The sequence below is a fragment of the Lepeophtheirus salmonis genome, chromosome 3 (assembly GCF_016086655.4).
Source record: "Lepeophtheirus salmonis chromosome 3, UVic_Lsal_1.4, whole genome shotgun sequence".
In the NCBI taxonomy this organism is placed as follows: domain Eukaryota; kingdom Metazoa; phylum Arthropoda; class Copepoda; order Siphonostomatoida; family Caligidae; genus Lepeophtheirus; species Lepeophtheirus salmonis.
In genome coordinates, this window is record NC_052133.2 from 3,669,848 (window position 1) to 3,694,094 (window position 24,247).

Genomic DNA, 24,247 nt, shown 5'->3' on the forward strand with positions numbered 1-24,247 from the left:
GCTTTTCAAATAAAAGGTCATATATTCAAATTCAATATTACAAGTCTTTTTTTCTTTCTAATAATTGCTTCAAATTTAATGTCATATATTTCTTCTATGGAGAGACAGACTTGGCATGAGTTTTCAGCCTAATGTGTAAGACTTAATCAGGATTTTTTTTAAAGTTAAAATTTTTGCCCTACGCCGGAATTTGATCAAATAACCTGGGGCACCCTACAGCCCCCTCAGATTCCCCTGGACTTGAGAGCCATAGAATGATATAATAAATATGCCAATTAGTTTACAACTTAACCATTAAGTGTAAAACGAGATGGTTTTTGTAGGAACTGCGGGATATGTAACTGTAAAATACAAAAACCCATCCGAGTTGAGACTTACTAGTATACATAGAATTATAGATAGGCTTGTTGATAATCCAAAAGTGCTAATTGTTAAAAAAAACCGTTCATGAGCGATAAACTATGAATCATAAAAATATACTTTTTAATTGTTTTAATTGTAAATCCATCAATATCATCTATAATCCAATTGTTTATTATTTTTTTCATTGAGTATTCATGACTTTATTTGAGATGTTTGGGAGTACTTTACACATCTGAATACTTAAATAATTTGTATATTGTACGGATCTGGTGCCAACTATGTATACGAGTAAAAAGAACGCATTTGAATAAAGAAAAGGGAGAACGATGAGAATATATTAATTCGAAATTGCAAGGAATGTCATCTCAATCTTACCTCTGTATAAAAACATAGGTATATTTTATGAGATGAAATAAATTAGCTACACTCATTTGTTCAATACAAAATAAATTTTTATAGTCCATAATTTCCCAAAGGTCTGGTTTATGCAGTAAGAGGTGCTGGACAACCATTAAAAAGGGTATTTTGGGCTGTGTGTGGTCCATTGGCTCTTTATTAAAGGATATTACAAATTTGTTGATTTATTATGATTGCGTTTTATTTTTCTGAAATTGGTTAAAAAGAAACGAAAATTTGTTTAAAAAGTGAATGATGAATGATTAAAAGTAAACAATTTAGTTAACTAAAGGAATTTGAAAAAATAAATCTGATTATAGGTATGTAAATATGAAGTCCACAAGATTATAGAGATAATTTTCCTAAGTATTCAATAAGTTGTTCTTCTGCAAATATACCTACAAAGATAAAATATGTTACCAGGGCTGGGACAAATTGTCATGTTATCTTAAATAAATTAAATATTTATCTGTAATATAGTATCTAAATTATCAGCATTAAGTTGAAGGCACAAATTTCCTCACAAGCACATTTTTAAACCCAGTCTGTGTACATATCACAAATGGGCTGTAAAGTTCCGGCTTTAACAAAGAAAACACTTTTTTCCCCGTTCAAATTTTGTTTTTTTTTAATTATTATTTTTTTATTGGCTTTATAAAGGAGAGTCCCCTTAACACTTTTCAAGACATTTCTTAGCTTAAACGGTATTTTTTCCCATTAAGAAGCGATGTAAAATTAAAACCCAAAAATTGTGTTTTACCCATTGTCTTAGAAATAACAAAAGTAGCGTCACACTTTGCTAAATGACTAATAGACTAAAGAACAGATTGTTATGAATCTTTGGCAACTGTCTTTGGAAGGTTGGTACTAAACGAAATTAGTTGAATTAAAGATAAATAATAGTGCCATCTATATATGAAGCCTAGGAATTTTCAGCTCATGTGTTACATATATTTACTAAGATGTTCCACAAAAATAAATGTACCCAATCTAATTTTTTTTGTTCTATTTGATCTCAGCTGTACAAATATGACTTCCTTCTCTAAAGCAAGTATAAAAGGGGCCAACTTGAGCTTGAATGTACCTATTTAATTGTGCCTTTTGAGCCCAACTCAAGTCAAAAATCTTTAATTTCGAACTCAAATCTAGTGTCAAGTCTTCAAAATACAAAATCGTGTTCGAGTCAGAGACGAGGAGCACTTCTAGCTTATAGGGTCACCATATATCTCATTATTAAATGAAGTATGTCATTTAGTATTTTTTAAACATCTCCTTCATAGGAGATGATGTATAATCCGAGTACATCAAAAATCATAGCGCAATGACATTTACAAATGATCCTATTTATTGCTAAGTTATTTTTTGACGTTTTTTCATTTATTTATTTTTAAAGTATATATTTCATTTGTTTCTTGTTTGTGGAGAACGGCAAGACACATAAAAATGCTTCCTTGCAAAAATATATAAATATGTAATGGCCTAATAATGTATGAGGTAATAACTGAAATGATCAATTACAAATAAATAATCAGAAAGTCAGCTTGGCATGTACGTACACAAAATATTTTATGTACGTATATTAGGATGCTAGTTTATATTTAGTGAGTATATATAATTTTAAATTTTGAAGGTCTTGCAAACCGTACGTGGACACTTTGCCGAACCGACAATTTGTCGAAAAAAAGAAGATAAAAATATTTAATGATGATTCTTGCTGCAATTCATGATAACTATAATCTAAAAATATCGAAATATTTAATTATTTGCCACGAATTTTAATCATTCAGTGTTCAAAAATTAATAATTAGTTGATTTACTTCATTATGAGGACCCTCCAACCCACTATTAGAGCTGTTGTAACAAAACTCGTGATAATCCCTCAATAAATCACGGTGTTACTTTTTTAACATACGAGTATAGAGTGTGTATTTTGTTGTACGTTGTGAATGTTTATATTTTCCGGGTGAATATTTTTCAAATTGTGTTTAGCAGGGACTTGTGCTCTTAGTGTAGTGTAAGTTTATAGACCAATGACGAAACCATCATGAGAATGATAAAGTCAGAGACGATAATATATTAATTAAACCTTATTATTTCAGCAGTTTGTGGTAAATAACAGGGCCGTCCGCTTTTTTTTTGAGCTTTTATTTTCAAAAAAATTCAAAAATCCTATTCACAAAAAAAAAAATTTTGGGGGAAAAAAATTTGAAAAATCCAAAGCTATTCACAGAAAAATAAGTTTTTAGAAAAAACAATTAAAATTAGTTAGCTAAATTGAATTCAAAATATTAATTTTTCTAGAAGATTTCTTGTAAAAAACAAAAATTCCTTAAGGTACAAGCCCTCCAGCCCTCCCCTTGCAGACAACCCTGCGCATTTAAAACAGTAGTATAATAACTTATATTACAACCGATATTTGGAGCTCCACTAGGTTAAACAAAGTCGATGACGTAACCTCTCAAATTTTTGAAAAAATAATTATAAAAATTTAATGACTAAATACCAAATGGAGCATTGATTCATTGATAATGCGCTCAGGAGAAGTTATGTATGTATGTTCGATTCACGGTCACTAATAGAAAAGGAAATATAAATTACGTAGCTAAATGTAAGGATTGGCAAAACTTAAAGAAAAATGACAATTTTTAAGATTAGAATAGGAAACATAGTTGGTGCTATGTTTTTTTTTCTTTTTTGTTCATTCTTTATTAGAATGTCGTGGTTAACATTTCGCTCTGAATGCCTACTTTTGGTTTAATTAAAAAAAACAAAAAACATTTTAAAATAATAGATATAAATTTTAAATACCTTTGCTACAATAATGCCATTTTAAATATTGAATGTTCTCCTCTTTATAGCATTAATAATTTTTATTTCCCTAAAATCATACAACATGCAGCTGATGTTAACAAGGGTCTGAATTCATTATTAGCATAACTCTTGCTCCTGCCTTCTCCCAGCGGTCTTCCTAATGTCCATTCCTAAGTATATGGACTTCAAAGACAACTCGTAGGTGAGAAAGATTTATTTTGATAGTATAATCTTTACTTGTACTTAATCAGTGCAACTCCATCTTAAGAATTAAAAGAACACTAAAAATGACTATTTAGAAAATTCATCAAGTTTCTGAGGTATCCCATCCCAAACAAATGTTGTGCGAACTTAATTGCCCTTAACTATATTTTTTTAAATATTTTTAATTGAAAAAGTACTAAAAAATAGATACCTATATTAGTACCGAAACACTTATGAAAATACTGGTATAGTGATATCACTACAAATAGTTTTTTATGTTTTATAAATTTTTGTTGAACTAAAGTTGAAATTACTTGGTTAAATGAAAACAGTAAGGAGAAAAGAATACACGTTATACATGGGGCATATTAACGTTATATCTTTAAATTATCTTTTCATTTCAATATTAAGATTGCATTTTACAAGAAAATTGTAAAAATAATTTATTAGGTTTGCTTGTTCAACTAAAAAATGTTTGAAGATCCTTTCAAAAAATCCTTAATTTTCTTAACTTTTTTATTTTTTTATTTCTACACTAATTTGCAAAAAAAAAAAAAAAAAAAAAAAAAATTGGGGGGGGGGTACAAACTTTCAAAAAGTTTAAAATTTAATGTTCACAACATATGGACTGTCATTCTAATGTACACTTACATAGGTAATAGGTGTACAACACATAAATATATCAATGACAAAGAAGTGCGTTAAAAAATACGTATATAAAGATGAATGTTGATCAAATTTAAATATGTCGAAATATTATGTTGTTTATTACTTAATATGTTACTTACTAATTGCCAAACATTTGACATTCAAATCAATTTTTAAAGGCGTTTTACTTAGTGTTGTGTTGACTAAGTCGAGTATTTAAGGATTAACTCTAGTATATATATTAGAGTGGTAAAAAAGAAAGATAAATAACTAGTAGCTACAATTTATTTATGACAACTTTGCATACCTTAACAATTCTCTATTTCAAAATATAATAGAGGTTCTGTGATTTAAAATGTGTCTTGTTTGTAGGAGTGAAAATATTGTAATAAATTAAATTTTGGAAGCAAGAAAATTAAAAACATGTCATTTTCTCTCCCACAAACAAAAAAACATTTTAAACCACATAAACTCTTTATTTGAAAGGGAGAACTATAGTATGTAGTAGATAAGTAAGTATACTCCTCAGAAATTAAATAATTCCGAGAGCCGCTTGGCAAACTTAAAATGTTCCTTGCCCACTAAAGATAATTCATATTTGCTCTTATCAATATAAACTTTTTTTAATTTTATGCATAGGCCAATTCATCCAAAATCATTTCTACTGGAAACCCACCTTAAAGGTTAGATAATTGGACGGCAAATAAAATGAAAAGAATTTGTGTCTTGTTTGGAGGAGAAGTTACAATATCTTATAAATGACATCATAGGGTGAATAAAGGAACCCTATAAGCTACAACTTTACCAACACGTTTATTAGTTTGAATCCTTATAAACTGCTACAAAATGTTTTATATATCTTTTATAAAAATATGGCATACAATTTGAGTCTATAAATTGTGATTGATAAGAAAATCACTTAGGAAAAGTAGCAGCACGAAACTCAAAACGTTTGATGAGATTTAGTGATAAAAACAAATAAGCCGACTCAATTAAAATTGAAGTCAACTCAGATTTGTCAAATTTGAAAATTGACTCACCTTTGAGTCAAGTTGAAAATAATGAACTCAAGTCGAGTCTAACCGAGTCAAAAACTATTTGTTAAAGTCGACACAATTCTAGATTCATTTCATTCTTCTAGATAATATGTATATCCTACAGTTAGCGCTCAAAATGGGTATGAAAAAAGTGTTAGAGCCAAATACAACAGCTTTGTAACTTTTATTCCAAACAAGAAACAGAAAAAATGCTAAAAATTGTAGTTAGCCAGTTCTTGTCATTTCTGGAATTCTTATTCAATAATTATTAGGGAATTAATCAATGCACCATAACAAAAGAGAACTCAAAGTCAATCAATCAACTTGCAGACCACTTCTATAGGGGAAAAATAGAGAAAAATCAACAGATGACCACGAAATACAGTTTCAATTTTTCTGTTAGTGAGTTAAGGCAATGGGTAAGATACTACTGACTTGGCAAAAAGATGTTTATTAACATTAGCTAGCTGGTAAATGATTTTGGAAGTAGAATTAGATACACTGAATGGTGGTTCCTTATATGACATGGTTTGAGATTCAACCCCGGTTTCACTGCCAAAATATCAAGTTTCGAATTCTTTTAAGTAGTACATGTTTTTTAAATCTAAAATTTAATGTTAAATTTAAATCTGAAGTCAGAAATACAAAATATGCAATGGCTTTTGAGATGTAATTATTTTTTAAAGTTAAGTCTAATTTGACGGAAATAAAAATATCTCTTCAGCATTTTTACTTTCTACAAATGAATAAATTAGTCAAACATCTGTAGTTTTGAGAACCTGCCGTTGTTTTGTGACAAATTGGAATTTGAGTTAGTCAATATAAAATAGATGCTGGTAATGTGATTGTGCCATATCACGTGTTCTGAAACATGGATCATTTGCTCAAAAATTGAATTTATGTTGCTTCGTAAAAAAAAAATATATATATATTATGTACCTTAACTCAAATGAGTATTATTTTCATCAAGAAGTATATCCTGGGCATACTCGATTAACTTTTCACGAATATCGATCTTTCCATATTTTTGTCACGGCCTCTCGTAATGCGAAATTTTGCATAATATTTTAAATGAGTAGAAAAAAAAATCGAAAATATTACACCTCCTTAGAGAAAATTAAACACACCACCCATAATATTTCAGGTACAAATCAATAAATTTTGAAGATTATAGCTCTCAACGATTTTATTTACCATCCATTTTAAAGACGTACCGTAATTTTTTCACACTTCAATAACATTAGGGAGTAGGGGTAATATTTTGTTAATTTTTAATGTCCATGTACAATAAATACTATAAATTATGTGTCAATTTAAAGCTTATTAAATTACCAATAAAATAATAGGTAAATCAAGCCTGTAGGCCTTTCTTATTAGTAGATATGGCTACCTAAAGCCAGGCATTTATATAAAAGTGTGAACTTTTTATTTCTGTTTGTCCCTTGTTCGGCAATTGTACAAAAATTTATGGGAGAAACAACTGAACAGACAGTTTTTCTTAAAGTCCTGGCCACTATCTATCATTTGAACATAAATAATATAATAATGGTGTCTGAAATGTACATAATAGATTCAATAGGTCTACAAAATTGGGATTTCAAATTCATAAATTATGTTTACTGGCTAAGCGACACAAAGTACAGGATTGAAACTTAAAACATCATAATCTACCGACCTTTTTACCCTTGATAATACCTATTAAGCAATTCTCAATGCTTATTTTCTACTCTAAATATTTTTTTCACACTTTTGGCAGTGAAACTAGCGTCAAATCTTCAACCATGTCATCTGGAAAATGTAAGCAACCGCCAAGGACGGTATTCGTTGAAGGCCAATATGAGCACCAGCAAAAAATAAAGTATGAGATTGCATTCATTCCTCTTGTTTTTCTATTGCTCATTAACGTAATTTTCAAACTTTAAAAATAAGTTAATTTGATTTTTTCTCAAAATTTTATTGATTTCAGGAGGTGAGGCTCACACAGAGCATCATAACAGCTATGATTTATTAACCCTTTGGAGGATCCACAAATTGTACTTAAAGTAGCCAAAATTGATCAACACAATAACATAATTATATTTTATTTGAAAGGCTATACTATGGGCCAAATTAAGTCTCCGAAAACAAATAAAGGTTTTAAACTATAGTTATAATTCTAGAGTATCTTAAATCATTATACAAATTTGTATGCAAAGCACATACTTGACTCAAAAACCCTTGTGAAAAATTGGGATATAAGTATATGTTTAGTAAAAAAAACAAAAGTTTTGTCCTTTTCTTAATTAGTTTTCAGGATTGTTTTTGTGTTGACGCACTACATATACAAGCACATAAATAGAAATACAGCAATACTTAGTTACTTCAATCCGAAGAAAATAATTTGTTCATTGTACTTATATAATATGTACCTATGAATGTGCTCTTTTTTTAATATTCAGAGTCACGTTGCTTTCTATTCGTTTTTTTTTTGTGAATAGAATATTGGGGTTAAACAAATATAAGTGTGTCACAATAGTATGGAAATAATCAGCAGTGATTTAGTTACTACTAGAAGAAGAAAAAGTATTCACCATTTAATAATAATACAGTGTGTCTGCTGACACTCTTATGCCCTAATATTGACTCTCAAATAAATTCGTAATGTTACCATGTGAATTTGCACATCACTTTTCGCTTAGTAATGTATACATAGTATGTACAAGGAACAATCTAAGAAACAAAATATAAACACGCAACTTTTACTTAAATATATTAGGCTAACTACATTTTGATTTGCAAAAAAATAGGATATTTTGGCTCTATAAAGTTTTACTGAGGAGGGCGTTAGTATTTCGAAAATAAAATATTCATTATCCTTCATTTTTTTAAATATTTTATTTTTTCTATTTTAAATTTTGATTTTTGGTCTTTCTTCCTATATTTTTTAAGTCGAGTTTCAATTTTTAAAAAAAATGAAATTTTGTGAATTGATAAAAAAGTAACCGGACAAGGTGGGGTACATTGTATAAGTTTCCGCAGGTCATACTTTCTCTTTCTATCTTGAAATTAAAGAAGGCGACAGCGGATAGTCTTAAATCAATTATTACAGTCTTTTAATAATAAGGAAACAACTTCGCAAAGCGAATAATATATTATTTGAGTAGGAGAAGAAGGATTGTGACTACATCCATCACAATTTCTCGAATAAATTTCGACGTAGGATTAGAAAATCACTGGAGTTTGTACGGTATATTTATTTATGTTTATTGCAATTTGCTGTTTCTGAAATTAATGGATTTGATGGCATAGAAGTTCCTCTGTATGATACCTATTACGTTCATCCTGTAATGGTTCATAGCAGATACCTACAAGAAAAAGTCGTAATGATTTACTTAATTAGATATGATCTCCTCCGCCTTCATCGCCAAGTCCATGGATCGACTCCGAGCCCCTCTCCCTTCCAGAATACTTCATAAGAGAATAACTCACAACCTCTTCCATATAATGAGACCTTCCATTTACTTTCATTTTTCTCAAAAGTGTTAATTGTCAGAATATTTTGACTAAGTAAGTCGAGTTCCCTCTCCTCCTAATTCAGTAATATATTCTTTGCTTATTATTAAAAGGTTGCAATAATTGAAATTCATCTATCCGCTATCGTTGTTCATCCTGTCGTAGTATTAGGATATTCCGATATATGTGTAACTTTATGTCTGGATTAAATATATTTCTTTGTTTAAATAATTGTAGGATTGTATCATTTGTTAGTATAAGATTCAAAATCTACCACTTCCTGTCTAATGCTGTCTCTGTTATTGAGCCTTAAAAAATGTTCCAAATTTTAGAACCCTTCTACAAGGCATCGTTTGAATTAATATTATAATAAAGTAACTCTGTTTACCAATTAAATTAATTATGGAGTTTTGGATAAATTAAAGTCTATCTACGTCTTTTTTTTCTTCCTTTCTTGTCCACTTGAGTCATAGATCCTTTTTTTTATGTATACAGACTGCCCCAGGGAAAGTTTTTCGCGATCAAGAATCAACACCAATACCTTAATAACTTTTTATCAGAAAAGTATAATGAAAAAGGTTAGTGAAAAAACTTTTAGCAATCAATATTGGCAAGAATTAATCAATATGGCCGCCTCTAGCCTCTATCACAGCCTCCACAGGAGCTCGGAACTTGGCAAAGGTTGCCACAATGTGTGTCCCATTTCTTCTTGATGATGGCCATGCCCTCTTGCACATTTCTGCGTGATGTCTTCCCAAACTTTCTATCTAAGACGCCCCGCCCCACACAATGAAGTCAAGAGGATTGGCAGAAGGTATTGTTCCAGAAGTCAGCAAAGTGCTTCTTACAGAAAATCTGTGTCTTAAAGGCTGTATGGCTAGGGCACCTTTCTTGGGTTCACACAGTTGTTCTCAGTATATTTGGTCTTCAGCAAGGCAAGATTTTCTACCTCAGGACCTTATAGTAGGCCTCAGCCCCGATTTTCTCATTAGGCTTGAAAAAGAAGGGATCTATTTTCTTCCCATCAGAGGCCACGACTCCCAAACACATTATTTAGGCCGAATGTTTTGTCCTGAAGGTGTTCTGGACTTCCTCAGGTGATAATGCTATAAATTTGTCGTTTTTATAGTTCGAAACCTGGTCGACTGTGTAAGATCTTTACAATCGACAGATGACTTTTCAAGTCATTCAGGACTTTTTTTGGATCTCTCAAGCCTTAAGGCCTGCATCCTGTCGGTAAAGAGATGTCTTGGAGCCCTGACAAAGCTCTTAAAGACGAGGTCATAAAGAAATTCCCTCCTACTGGTGATCTCGTCCACGTTAAGCTTAACACCCAAGAGGTGCATTGACTCTGTTGGATCTTCCTTGATCGTAGCCTCCAGGACTTGAGAAATGTTTCATTTAGTTTCAAACCATTTCCTTCACTTCCTGCCTTCCTTTTGACTATTTTTCTAATCGCCTTAGCCACCCATATATTCTGGACTGCTCACACGGTCTCGCCAACAATTTGTAAAATTCTTTTTGGATCAACATCCGTGTCGAGAAGATCCGAAATCTTTTGACTTTTTTATTCCTGTTCACACATTTTTCGTCCGATTTTGATCAAATCAAAAAATGCGGGAAGAAAGACAACACGTGTATCGGAGCATTGCTTGAGATGTCACATGAAAACCTAATTATCACAAAAAAAAAAAAAATTGATGACCCGGAAAATTTACCTGATTAACTCTATACTTTGTGCTCATAGTGCCTATTTAGATAGATTTTCGTTTGTAGTAATTCTACGAAAATAAACAAATATCTGTTTATTTTTTATGTAAAATTAAAAAATATATATATATATTTGGTCATAAAGAATTGTTCAAATTCAAATTTGTAATTTAAAAAATGTGAAACAGACCAATCTTTGCCGAGATTGGTAGTTTTGGATTTCAAAAAGGTTAAAAACAATACAAGGGCGTCCGTTAGGTGTGGCCAGGAGGGTCGGTAGCTCCCCCTCCCCAATATTAGTTAAGTTAAGTTAAGTTATAAATATATTTCATATAAAATAATAGTTTACTATTATTCTTAATTTAGGCTTTATTAAAGTATTCATTATTCACTTACAAAATTGGTAAATAGTCATTGATGGTGTCGTACTTGATATATATGATGATGTCATTTATTAAAAATCGTTCTTTGAGACGACTTTAATGTCCAACACGGACGTGTCCCTAAGATTTAGAACAGGTTATATACATCCCCGAATAATAATTGAATTCGACATACCTAAAAATACTCAAATGAAAGAAGTGACAAGAAATTTGAAATAATAATAGAATAAAAACATCTTAATTCACCCATACACGAGGCCTCGCTAAAAATACTACAGCTGTGACTAGAGATGGGAATTTTGAAGAGAGAAAGGATAATATAGTTGTAATTTTTCGGGGCGGGTTTTTCATCCCTAACATTGAGGCGAGGTAAAAGATAACCTTTGTGTAGTTACTCCCCTTTTTTTATAGGAATTACTTCAGTAGAAAGAAAAATAGAATCGACGTTGCTCATGGACAACGAACTCTTGAACTCAATGAGCGTAGGTTAGATCCCCAGTCATTCCTAGAGAAAGAAATATACTCTATGTATATGGACTTCACATAAGATTTCTATGTTCGATGGAGTAAATTTAGTACTATAATGTTTACTTATACTTAATCAGTACAACTGCATCTAACCAATTAAAGAAACATTAAAAAAATCAAGACCAAGCTTTTTGGAGGGAAGTCGTTGAAAGAATCTTAATATGAAAGAAAAAGAAATCAGTCCGAAAACAATTCACGTAAACCTCTTTACTATGTGGTTAAAGAAGAGTTTTCAGTACATGTTGGGCATATCCTCGATATACACCAACAAGTCGAATAATGCGATTTTTGTATGTTTCCCTACAAGGAAGCTGTGGAATCTTCATATCTTTATTCCACTTGTTTTATTACTATGATTGAGTGATACCTCTAATATCAATGGTGGAGAGTATCATAGCCGATAGATTTGGCATAAGTCTCGAGGCGTCGGATTGGCTTGTTTCTCTTACAATGAGGGGAAAAAACGACTTCAAAGTGGGGGAAATATTATCAAAAACGCTCTCGATATACCTGTAGATTAAGAAGGACTCATCTTTCTATACATAGGCATGAATAAAACAATCGTGAGATGCATGGAGTCAATGGATTTTGTATGCAATCACTTGAGAAAATTCCATTTTTTTTTACTTATTTTGTATAATTTTAAGCAAATGTACATTTCAACTAGCTGATTTCAGTATGTGAATGGAAAGTAATGATAACATAGTATCATTCCTCGAAGTCTCTTTAGACATACATAAATCCCTTAACCAAAGTGGCGAGAAGAAAACTACGTGATCTATATTTGTCAAAATATAATAGCCTACGTGACTACTTTTTTGTCTGCTATAGGTGTCGACTATACTTTAATATTACTCTATAAATAACTATGGAGCCATCATGAATTTACTCTATTAAATTAATTAACAATTTCCGTAATAAGGAAAAATGGTAAAATGACGTCATTAGTTGTATCATAAAAAGCTACATCTTACGTAATAATATAGAGACTAATAAGAATGGAATCTACTCAAGCTAACAAGTGCGTGTCGCTCCTTTGTTTGACAGCTTTGGACATACGAGAACCTATATATATATACGAATAAGTCAAGAACGTCCGTAAGGGATGAGCTGGAGGGGCTGCAGCTCCCCCAAATTAATGAATTTTTGAAATAATTGCCAGAATGGAAAAAATTCTAGAATAAAGGTTACTCGGGTTAATTATGCAGCAGAACAAAAAAATTTATAATCGAAAATTAGATTTTCTGTAAATAGCTATTGATTTTTGAAATTTTTGAAAAAATTTAAATATGAAAAAAATAAAATAAATATATATATTATATAAACCTGTGGACAGCCTTGTATATAGATAACATTGTATCTACTCATTACTAAGGAGTTGAACACATTTAATATCTTCATTTACTTTTGTAGGGATAAATATTTAACATTTATTTCGTGAAATGAATATACAAAATAATATGTAAACATTCAAATACTACACGGGAGATGAAAGTAATGGGTGGATGAGCTACGATGATGAAAGATATTCAATACTGCATTTTATCATATGTACGAGTATGTATAAAGTTTACATACTCAAATCATATGATATGCATTTTAAATGTAATAACAATAAAATTGAGTAATGAAGGAATTTGTAAATTCTAAATACATTCATATACCTAGGTAAATCAAATACTAATTTGCAAATACTGCAATTAAATTTAAAGTAATCATTGAAGCATAACTTTTACCTCTTATTTGTTTGGATTAAGACCTTAATCCAGTAAATCATTACTGTTTCAATTCTATGGTTTTTAAATATGGGGATTTTGGAGAGGAAGACATCTGTTACAACTGATAAAGCTCCTTGTTAACATCCACTGCCTTTATAAGATTTTGCTTGAAGGAAATGAATTGCTGACATGTAGAAGATAATCTTTTATAGTTAAATTAGCTTTAGTGCAGGGAAAATATTGTGGTTATATTTAAATACATATATATATATATACAGAGCGAGAGCCTAAAACTTGGAGTAGAATTTAATACGAGTTTCATTACGCAACCAAACGACAGTTGAAATAATAAAAAAAAAACAGTTTTGTTTTTATCCCATATCTCTAAGTGTAAAAATGTCGGAGGAACAAAAAAAAAAAAAAAAAAAAAAAAGGGAACCCGTTTGCGATCTCCTCTCCTCCGGTATCAGTTCCAAAAAGGCTGAAAATACTGTTGGCATCTCCATCCAGGCTGCCTACAATATCTATAAATCCATGACAGCCAAGAAGGACCAAAACTTCTGGAGCAACAATATGGTGACTTCAACTGCCTCCATGAGATCCTCCTCCACCCTTTACATAAGTCCCCTGGACTTTGCAGTTTTAATAGTCTTGGAGAAGAATGTCTACCGCACCTCTCATCCAAATTTGGATTCACTCCGAGGTAACTAAATGAAAACTTGGTAGGCCATGGGCACAACCTTCAACAGCAAGAGCTGCCAATCGGTTCGCCGGTGTGTCATGAATATTTAAAAGGAGGACATATAAAATAACAAATATGTTAGATATAGTATTTAAGTACATATATTAGAAATCAGTTGTATTTTCTTGATTCCTTTAGAAATCACGTTATTCGTAATTTGGAATTCGTTTTGGGTCCCCACTCTGTATTTTTTTAAGTGCATCATAATATTTGCGAAATCTTCCTACAGAAACATATGTCAACACCACGATGATTTATTAAAAAATAAACAAAGAAAAAAAAAAAAGATAAAGAACGAACGCAAAAGACGTTTTTCCTTGTTATAATCTTAATACTGTTATTTTTCTTTATATTTTACCAATCTCTCTCACTCCAATCATTTCAAAAAGACAATAAAAATATATTTAATTTTGAATTATAATAAAACACCAGTGTTTTTACACTCATTTAAAAAAAAATCTATTTTAATTTCCCAAATTGAGTGTCACTCACACCTTAAATCAAAAACCATATTAGAAAGCTTTAGAATATGTAGATTATGTAATTTTGAAATCTATACCAATATTTTTGTGCAAGTTTTTGTTTCCGAAATAGGTAGCAATATTTGTGCACCTCTATACTTTTTAAAATAAAAGTATGAAACTTAAAACCTTCTATAGATACATACTTCCTTGGGGGGTGTTTATTCTGGATTTGAACTGATAATTGAGGACTGCGTCATGATCAAGTCATTTTCTTATCACGTGGGACATCATTTTCCAATTTTTTGATTATAATTAATAACATGATCGTTATAAAATATGGCCTGAAAAGTCCAGTTTACACACATAAATGGCGCTGTTTTTATAAAATTCAATTCATTTTAAATTAGTAACCCCTTCAAAAGATAAAAATGAAACTTTCATGACAATCTGTTCTTTATTTTGTGAGTTATTGTACTAACTATGACGCTAGTTTGATTCTTTACAGGAAAATAAATGAAAAACAATTTCGTCTTTTTATTTTACACTGCTCCTTGATGGGGAAAAAATACCATTTAAGTAAAGCAATGGCTTGAAAAGGGTTATGGTGACTCTACTCTATACTGCAAATAAAATCTAATCTTAAAAAACAATTTTGAATGAAAAAAAGTGTGTTCTTTATGATGGCCGGAACTTTTTACCCCATGTGTTACTCTCATTACCCTTAAAAACTAATGTTATGTTCAAGACTGAGAAAATTATAATACTCCAAATGACTTTAAATATGGATGAGAAGAAACACATACTTCGGAAGAGTGCATGATCGGCTCATGAGAATTCGGAATGTTGTAGAAGGAAGAGGTGGTGGGTGAGGGATGGAGGTAGTTGTGGGAAGAGCTGTTGGATGATGGAGAGAGCTGAAGAGAGGTGATTCCCCTACGTAGAAACCTCCGGGTTGTTCCACTGAGTCCATCCTCTGCAGGACTGGAATAGCTATAATAGGATGAAGGATCACTAGATCGAACTAAATGTCCATTACGGCTTGTAGGCTCGTTGAGACCACGTCGTTGTTGGAGCCGAGCGGTGACTCTGGAATAAATGACAACAAATTTACACGAGTCTTAATATAATATAAATTAAATCTTTTATGAAAATCAAACCCCTCATATGCAAAAGGGTTAGAATTAGCTAAATATGTCAAACAATGTATGTACATTATAATATTTATATATGAAAATTCTGAAAATTTGAGATAATTTGATTGATTATTCCAAAGTTTTGAGTGTTTAAAGAAAGGAAAAAAAAATATTATATTTCCACTTCGTCAAACAGGACACTAAAATTAAACTGCGCTTTTACTTAAACAACCATAGCTCCCTGAATTTAAATTAATTTATTCTCGAAATTCATATAATTCTAGGTTAATTTAAGCATATTAGTTCAAAAAACTTTAACTAAAGTCCCCGTGAATTAGATTTCCCAGCTTTTTTTTTTACCTTGATGTAGCTAACTTATAATTTCTACACTGCTCTATAATAGACATAAAACTGACCTTAACAATTTGTGCAGAAAATGAACTGTTATACCTCTGGACTTGAGGTATTAATCAAAATAAAGAATATTGGAAAACAGAGCTTTCCGTAGATTGGGAATGTTATATTTTGAATAATTTCATATAAAAGGATTCGTGAAAGAAAATTGTTATTTGAAGTTACTGGTGTAATATGAGACATTTTTTAAATATCATCTACATTTTTTAACTATTATGAGAGTACAATTAAATAAAATGCGAAACGAGGTAATTATAATAAAAACATACCTTTTCCACAGAGTTGACACAATTAGCTTGAATGAAATATGGCTGAAAGATTAACTGTCACATATCAAAACAAAGTAACGCTAGAAGAGTATATTTGGGAGTCTCATATTGTCCCAGGTACCCTATTAACACAGTTACCTATTGATATTTCGTAGCGATGCCTCTCAGAAAATTATGGAACGCTCTCAATTGTTTTATTTACAATCCTTCTTCTGCTTCGGATGGCTTCACTAACAAAAAATTTACACTGTATTTTAGGCTTTAGAGGTGTTCTCAGGGGTGGGCTGGAGGCGCTGTAGCCCCTTCCCTCCAAAAACATTAAGAAATTTTTCCTTTTTAATAGAAAATTTAATATATGAATTTTTTTTCCAAGAAATTTAATTTTTTCTTTTAAAAACATTTTTCTGCTATATTTTCTTCAATCAATGTGCTAAACATTGATTTGTTGAATTAGAATTAGCTCTTGGAAAGATATGAACAATCCCCAACATTTGTTGCATAGTAGTTCAATAGTTTGGAAGAATTGGCTAACTATCTACTGATTCTAAGACTTTTTCTATTTCTTTTTGGAGGAAAATTTGCGAGATACAATAAAAGGAATGACGTGGAAGAACTCCATTACGATACTTTTTAATTCTCTTACATTCTGCTGTAAATCAGAAATTAACTTTCATAAGTATTGTAGTCTATAGGTTAGACTGGCCCAATTCGCAATTTTTTTGGAAATATTGAGACGACATAGGCATAAAATATGCATTTGGGTAAAAATAGATGAATGACAAATTTTGAATAATTTAAAAGAAGTTTTAGAGGTCGAGCAACGAACTTAAAGTTTTGAAAATTGACCTTTTTTCGAATATTTTATCTTCTTCTTTTATTATCTTTCAACCATTTGCAGATATGATTAAATCTTTTTTATAATTTGTTTTACATAATGAAATAACCTTTATAAAAAATTTATACTATTTTGTTCTTAAATTAGTTTTTTTTGGATTTTAAACAGAATAGTAGTGAAGGAGTTTTTTTTAACCTATTACTCAGAGCGCGCATTGTCGATCTTTATTTTTTTTTTAACTAAACGGCAATATTGTCAATCATTTGTAACAGAAAGTGTTAAAAATGAACAATATTATCAGCGGGACATTGAACCTTCATTAAAGGTTTGTTCAATAAGCTCTTTTGTTGCAGAAAGTAATCGAGTTCGTTTAAAGTATGCAAAAATGTATTTTCTTAAATAATCTCCTATTTTTTTTGTGAACAATCAAGATAAAAAATTGACAAATCTAAATATTATGTACATACAATGAGTATTGTTGATATTAAAAAAAATTAATAATCCTTCCTACTTAATGTACTTTTTTTTCGAATCGGGAAATCTTGGACAACTTGTAATAAATATTACTTCTGCTCTTCATCAGTAGTTATTAAAGAGTTGAATTCTTTAATGAGAGAAACTCCTCTTTCAGCCAAATCATTAACACCTATTAAGTTGTTAATGATTGAACACGCAGCCTTATAATCTTCTTTGGAATTCCAAGTTTTAGGGTCAGTTTGCAGGAAATTATTTGTTATATCCAAACATGTAAAGAAGTTTATGGTGTTTTTTGAAATAAAATTTGATAAGGATAATTGCCCAATATTTTTCATGTTTATTATTGCTCGCTTTGGTGTATTTCATGAATTAATGGGCCTTTCCGAAAATTATTAATTGCTTTGGCCATATTTTTTTTTTCTTGAGAGGACACTTTTGGGTCAAAAAATGCCAAAGCTATATTATGATCGTTTAAATACCACAGATGCCTTGAAAATGTTTTTGTTGAAGCTTCTGAAATTTCTGGATATTTATTTTAAAAAAATTCAAGCTCAAGATAAATTCAAGATCATGCCGTGGAGCAGATATAACTTCAGGAGCTGTGAACCAAGCTCTGATATATATTTTCACGATAAAAATAGAAATATTGCGAATTTCCCTAATTTCCTTAGCAGTGAGCTTGAATTGATCTCGAAACAAATAAATCTTTTGAGCGTACAATGCCTTGCTCATCCAATGAACATGATGCATAGCTCCTGGTGCAATAAAGTGTATACTTCGAGGAGGAATACCTCCAAGAAAAATGATAGCAAGTTCTAACAACTTTTTATAGTCATTTCTTATTTGAAAACTATGGAGTTGTCTCTTAGCAAAGTCAATTATACTTAAATTACTTTACAATCTTTAGTCATGCCCGTCTTAAAGTCTGTTTTGCCAATTTTTCCCACTCCTTCTGAAACCTTTTAAAAACTTGAATATCAGACCCAGATGAGGGGACCATACAAATGGAGAAAACACTTGCTAAAACCAATTCAAATACATGATGTCGCCAGGTAAGTATACAAGATTTCTTTTCAATTTTGATTCAAGTAATGCACATACACCATTGATTTTCCCAGTGTTGCTTGCTGTTGTATCAAAATATAGAGCTCTCGCCAAATGTTTGACATTCCAATCCTCTAGTAACTGATAAATAGCTTTTGCCTGGGCCTCTCCAGTTCCAGATGTCAACTTAGGAACACCCAGAAGTTGACTAGTACCGAATCCAGATAAAATTACAGGTACACGATCGACCATTTTTCTCTTTGTTAGGTCCTTCAATAATTTGCCATCCCAATGCAAAGTTAAAGGAGATTTAGGACAAAAATTGTCTTTCAAGTTACTGTCTATTTTATCTCTCTCATGTACCTTGCCCTCCGTATCGATGATCTGCTGATATTGATATCCTAAATTATTTTGCCAATACTTTTAACTGTTGATACAAGTAAAAAGGTTGCATTTCGATCAGATAGATTTGCTCTGTCTATCGATCCAGCCAATTCAGGACTTACAATACTTTTGACTTTTTTATGTGATCTGTGATGGACTTCATAATCTTTATCACTATCTACCAATGTACTTTCTTCGTCAATAACATGTTAAACAATAAATTCTTTTTTGAGTAGATTTTATCGTTTTTTTTTAGCCTTTTGGATTCTATATCTCGCCTCTTTGCTGTTTTCAGTACTTTTTTAGAATGGGCTTTATCTTCTACGCCTATATATCTGCGACGCCCTTTCTCTCTCTGCGTCAAAAGAAATTCTTTATTTTCTGGATTCTTGATGAGAATGAGTACATTTTTTGTGCAATGTCAAACCAATCTTCTAGTTTACTCCCAAATGTAATTATATACGATTGATGAGTTTTAAATGTACGATTTTTACCCTTTTTAAGCTTCTGCCACTCTCAATGATGCTTTTTGAGTTGTATAATAGCATGAGGGTTAGGACGAACAGGAATTCCAGCTTTTTCCCAAAAAAATAAAACATCCAACATCACTTTTGAAGCACTATCATAATGATTTTTTTCAATGTTATATGGTGATACAAAAAAAACAAGCAAAACCTGTCTTCTTGAAGGTAACTTTGCACCAGTTATTTGGGCTTCTTCGTGTCCAATTAACCAGAAATCTTTGGTTTGACTTCTTGTTGATTCTGCAATTACTTTAGTATTCTTTATTTAAATTGAATTGCTATTAATATTTTAAGTTGTAATATGCCACATAAAAAATTAAATAGTTGTGTGATTAACAGGATAATATGCAAAAGTACTCTTACAGCCAATTATATAGTTATTTGTTAATAATCCTATGCAAATTTTAATGAAGGCTCAAAGTCCCTCTGGTAATATTGTTCATTTTTAACAGTAAAGATTCGACAATATTGCCGTTTAATTAAAAAAAAAAAGAAGATCGACAATAAGCGCTCTGAGTAATAGGTTTAAAAAAACTCCTTCACTACTATTCTCTTTAAAATCCAAAAAAACTAATTTAAGAACAAAATAGTATAAAAATTTTATAGAGGTTATTTCATTATGTAAAACAAATTATAAAAAAGATTTACAAAGAAGAAGACAAAATATTAAAAAAAAAACGTAAATTCTCAAAACTTTAAAATTCGTTGCGCGACCTCTAAAACTTCTTTTAAATTGTTCAAAATTTGTCATTAATCTATTTTTACCCAAATGCATATTTTAAGCCTATGACGTCTCAACATTTCCATAAAAAGTGCAAATTGAACCAGTCTACTATAGATATTTCACATTAGATACGTTTAGATATTTGTAAGATATGAATCAATAGAGGAAATACATGGAGACATGAGATTTAATGTATGGCACCATTTTCTTCAGCTCAAAGATAAGAGAAAGGCTAAATGTTCTAAATGTAATAAAACTTTACATCGGTGGAAGAACATTTTTTTTGTTGAATTTAAGTTAAAATTTACCTGCTTTGTAAAAGTATTAACATACACAGAGAAATCGAAAATGGTTCGATTATCGATCGTTTCATTTCCCCCCAAGATAGTTAAACATTATTTAATCTGTCTTTGGCTTAAATTTGGCGTAAATATTTTTGTAGCAAATTATTGTAATTTAAATTTTTTGCTCTAAATAACCTTTAAACAGTCTATATACTAATTTTGGGAAGAATTATAAAAAAAAAAAAAAATGAACGAGTTATTAATGTCTAAGTAAGAGAATAGTTTTATTTCATTGGCTTTTTTAGGAGAAAATATATGTCATTTTGATAACTTTTAACGCACATATCTCTACAACTAATGTCAAATTTTCAGAGTTTTTCATACGTAATAGGGAGTCGATTATTTCACTATTTGTGAAAAGTAAAGTTATAGAGGTTTAAATGTATTTTTGTATAAATACAAAAATAGTACTAACATAGTTCAAATCATTTATATAAATATTAATGGCCCTTAAGTTTTTAAAATGTGATTTGGTTTTAATTATGCCTTAATAAGACTTTTTGAATATCGCGAGTTAAAGTGTTTAGAGTTGAAAGGAGATTATGTTGACATATACATATTTTTCTCCCCAAACTTTTTTCCATTTTCTTTGTTGGGACGGATACTTCTGGTACCAACGTCGTATATTTACTCTTCATTTTGCTAAAAATAATTTAAACTCAAATTCATTCCTTTTTGTATGATTTTTTTTAATATGACGCATTGAGCTATAGCTACACAGGCTCGTTGATAAAAAATGAGTCCTGCATAGACAAAAACATACACATTTTGCTCAAACTATATGTGTTGATATATATTTTTTCAAATTTGATGCAAAATGATCCAAAGGCAAATGCCCATTTGTTGATTTAAATTATATTTAAAAAATCCCCTATAGAAAAACAACGTTACCTTAATGTTATAGGATCCACAATATCCGCATATTGCCTCCGATGTGCTGCTCCAGTTGCGAGTGAAGAGGATAAAGAAGATGATGAAGCCTGATTTGGGACACGACGCCGATTGTGACTATTCCCTGTGAACATCATATTGATTTACTCTTTCTTTACTTGAGCTTCAACTCGAAGAGAAGAACAGCTGGTAAAAAAGAGATTTAGAAATTAGGAAATGAATAATTAGTCATATTATTTAGGCTACATTATTTTTTACCCATTTCATAGATAGTTACTTAATGTTTCAATTAAATCCCACTAGTACATAATATTTATGCATTCATTATGCGTATTTAAGACAGAACGATGCTTCTGTTATTTGTATGTGTGAATGTTATATGTCTTGAAATGTTATTATCAAAGATGGAGTTATTTCTTCATCGCTTTTTGTATTTATATTTTTTTCTATTCCTATACTTTGATTGGCGCCTAATTTAACATTACTTTCAAAATGCTACAGGGTAAATCCGTATTTACATTTTTTTTACATAGCTTCAAAGTAACTCATATTGTATAGAGCCTCATCATAAACAAAATCTTGAAAACAATTCAAGAAAAGGAGAAAATCCCCCCATGTATTTTTCTCGATATATACATACACATATTTAAGTGAGTTATAGCCTTTGTATTGTAAATTTGTGTGATGAATTCAGATGCCCAAAAGTTTTATCTATAGTTTAAAACCTTTTTTTGACTTAAAATACTAGCATTGGCTCCGATAGGGCCTTTCAAATAAATCTATTAATTTCTCATTATTTGATTGTGACAATCAATTTTGTCTATTTCAAGTGCAATTTGAGGTGCTTCCAAAGGATAAAATAATTTATCTATAGAACTCGTCAAAGAATACGAATGTATTTTTTCACAATCAATTTGGAGAAAAATTATCATTGTTTGCTTTTTGTGTTGACAAGACAAATAATATTTGATCAATTTGTAATTTTCATCAAAATAGTAAAAAATTACATATTAATTAAAGAAGAATTTTTTTTTTAAATCTCCTCATTACAGATAAACAATAATAGACAGTTTAAGCCGGATCTTAAGGGAACGACAGAATATGTACCCTATAAAAAATATGCTTTATTGCATTAATTATATATTTATATACTAAATTATAACTAATTTAGCACTTCCAAAAATGACACCTGAGTCGGATTCAACACAAAATTATTCATTTCATTTTTTTTGGTTACAACTTGTTCAATTTGCTTTCATAAGTTACTACTTATAAACAACATATTTATACTAAAAAAATTTTTTTTATATACTACGGTAAATGAAGGCCTTTGTACTCAAACTTCTGGAATGCATGCAAGGTTATTTTAGGCGAGTTTATTCTTAGCAACAACCATTTGAGCTTGGATTTATTTGCAAGAGCTTTTTTTCAGTGAGGTAGATTTCAACTATGTTTTCATATAGTAAACATTACAAGATTCATGAACCAAAGGTTTACGTTTATAGCAAGAAAGATCAGAGAATGTGCAACATTTTTTGAAGATTAACTCTGTGGAGATCCATCGATCAAAGCATTTGAACACCCTCTCACTCAATTAGTTTTTTTTAAATCTTACCTTCACAAAAATTAACTGTGTTTATACGAAATCGGACAGGACCCTCAGTTGCTTCTGCTACACTGTTCTCATTTGATTTTAAAAATCAAGACTTCACTCATGTCGTAATCGTTATTTTATGAAAATGTTTCTGAAATTAACCTCGCTCAAATAAGTTGTAGCTCAAATAAATGTCGGTAAGATGAAATTTATGAAAATAACCTCACTCAAATAAGCAGATACGATATAATCAATGTATGTACATACAGGGTTAAGTAAAATCTGGTTAAGCATTTAACGTCTTACTTCCAAAATAGTTGATACTCTACTAATCCAATGGCATCATTGTATTCCTTCGATTTCAAGTTTTGAAAAGAGGTGTGACAGTTGCCCTAAAGATATCGAAGTAACAACACAAAAGACAACAAACTGTTGATCGACTCTACGTCGATGTGGGTTTATCTTACACGAAATCGCATAAATTGTCAGAGTGATTAAAAAGATTGTCCAAGACGTTTTGAGAATGGGTAGTAAAAACCTTGGACAGAGCCATAGTACGGAACAACCTTCTAGATTTAGTAATGGTTTTTTTGGGACATCTCAGGAGATGGTAAAATCATGGAACTCCACCTTTTTCCTCTCAATGAACCAAGGATTGACCCGAATGCCTACATCTATGTGATCCATAACGTCAATGTCAATCTCTGGATTCACAAAAATTATCCAAATGAAGCATATGTTTCGTAACAAGATGACGGATGCTCTTTACCATACCTCCAAAAAATCTAAAAAGCTCTGCTCTGAACAATTAGGAAATTATGAGACAAAGCACTCAATGACTTCATAATCTGGGAATGTGCGTTTATAGACTCAGAATAAATATGTCAGGCATGTTGGAGTTTTGCCCATGTCTCCAAAAATGGATGGCAACTGAGGGCCCAAATTTTGTGCTTTAACTTTCTTATGTATATAATTTAAATTATATTAAAAAATTAAATAAATATTTTTATTTATTCATTAGCTATATTAAATTATTTATTAAATTTCCTAAACCGGATTTTTTTTCCTAACCACCCTGTATCTATAATTATATAATTTATCTTAGATAATAAGATAAT

At 30.6% G+C, this 24,247-nt stretch overlaps 1 protein-coding gene across 2 annotated transcripts in view; it reads right to left on the reverse strand.

Annotated features, from left to right (window-relative positions):
• LOC121114391 (putative protein kinase C delta type homolog) overlaps window positions 1-24,247 on the reverse strand; it is a 62,564-nt gene that overhangs the window by 28,359 nt on the left and 9,958 nt on the right. Inside the window, exons 2-3 of one of the 2 annotated variants that reach the window (XM_071886894.1) lie at window positions 21,536-21,721; window positions 15,300-15,582 (exon numbers count right to left, since the gene is read on the reverse strand). In XM_071886894.1, the coding sequence (XP_071742995.1) occupies window positions 15,300-15,582; window positions 21,536-21,672 (420 nt within the window). In that variant the 5' untranslated portion in view covers window positions 21,673-21,721. Of the gene's footprint in view, window positions 1-15,299; window positions 15,583-16,045; window positions 16,149-21,535; window positions 21,722-24,247 lie in introns of those variants that run through there. The other variant, XM_071886895.1, reaches the window with a different exon arrangement.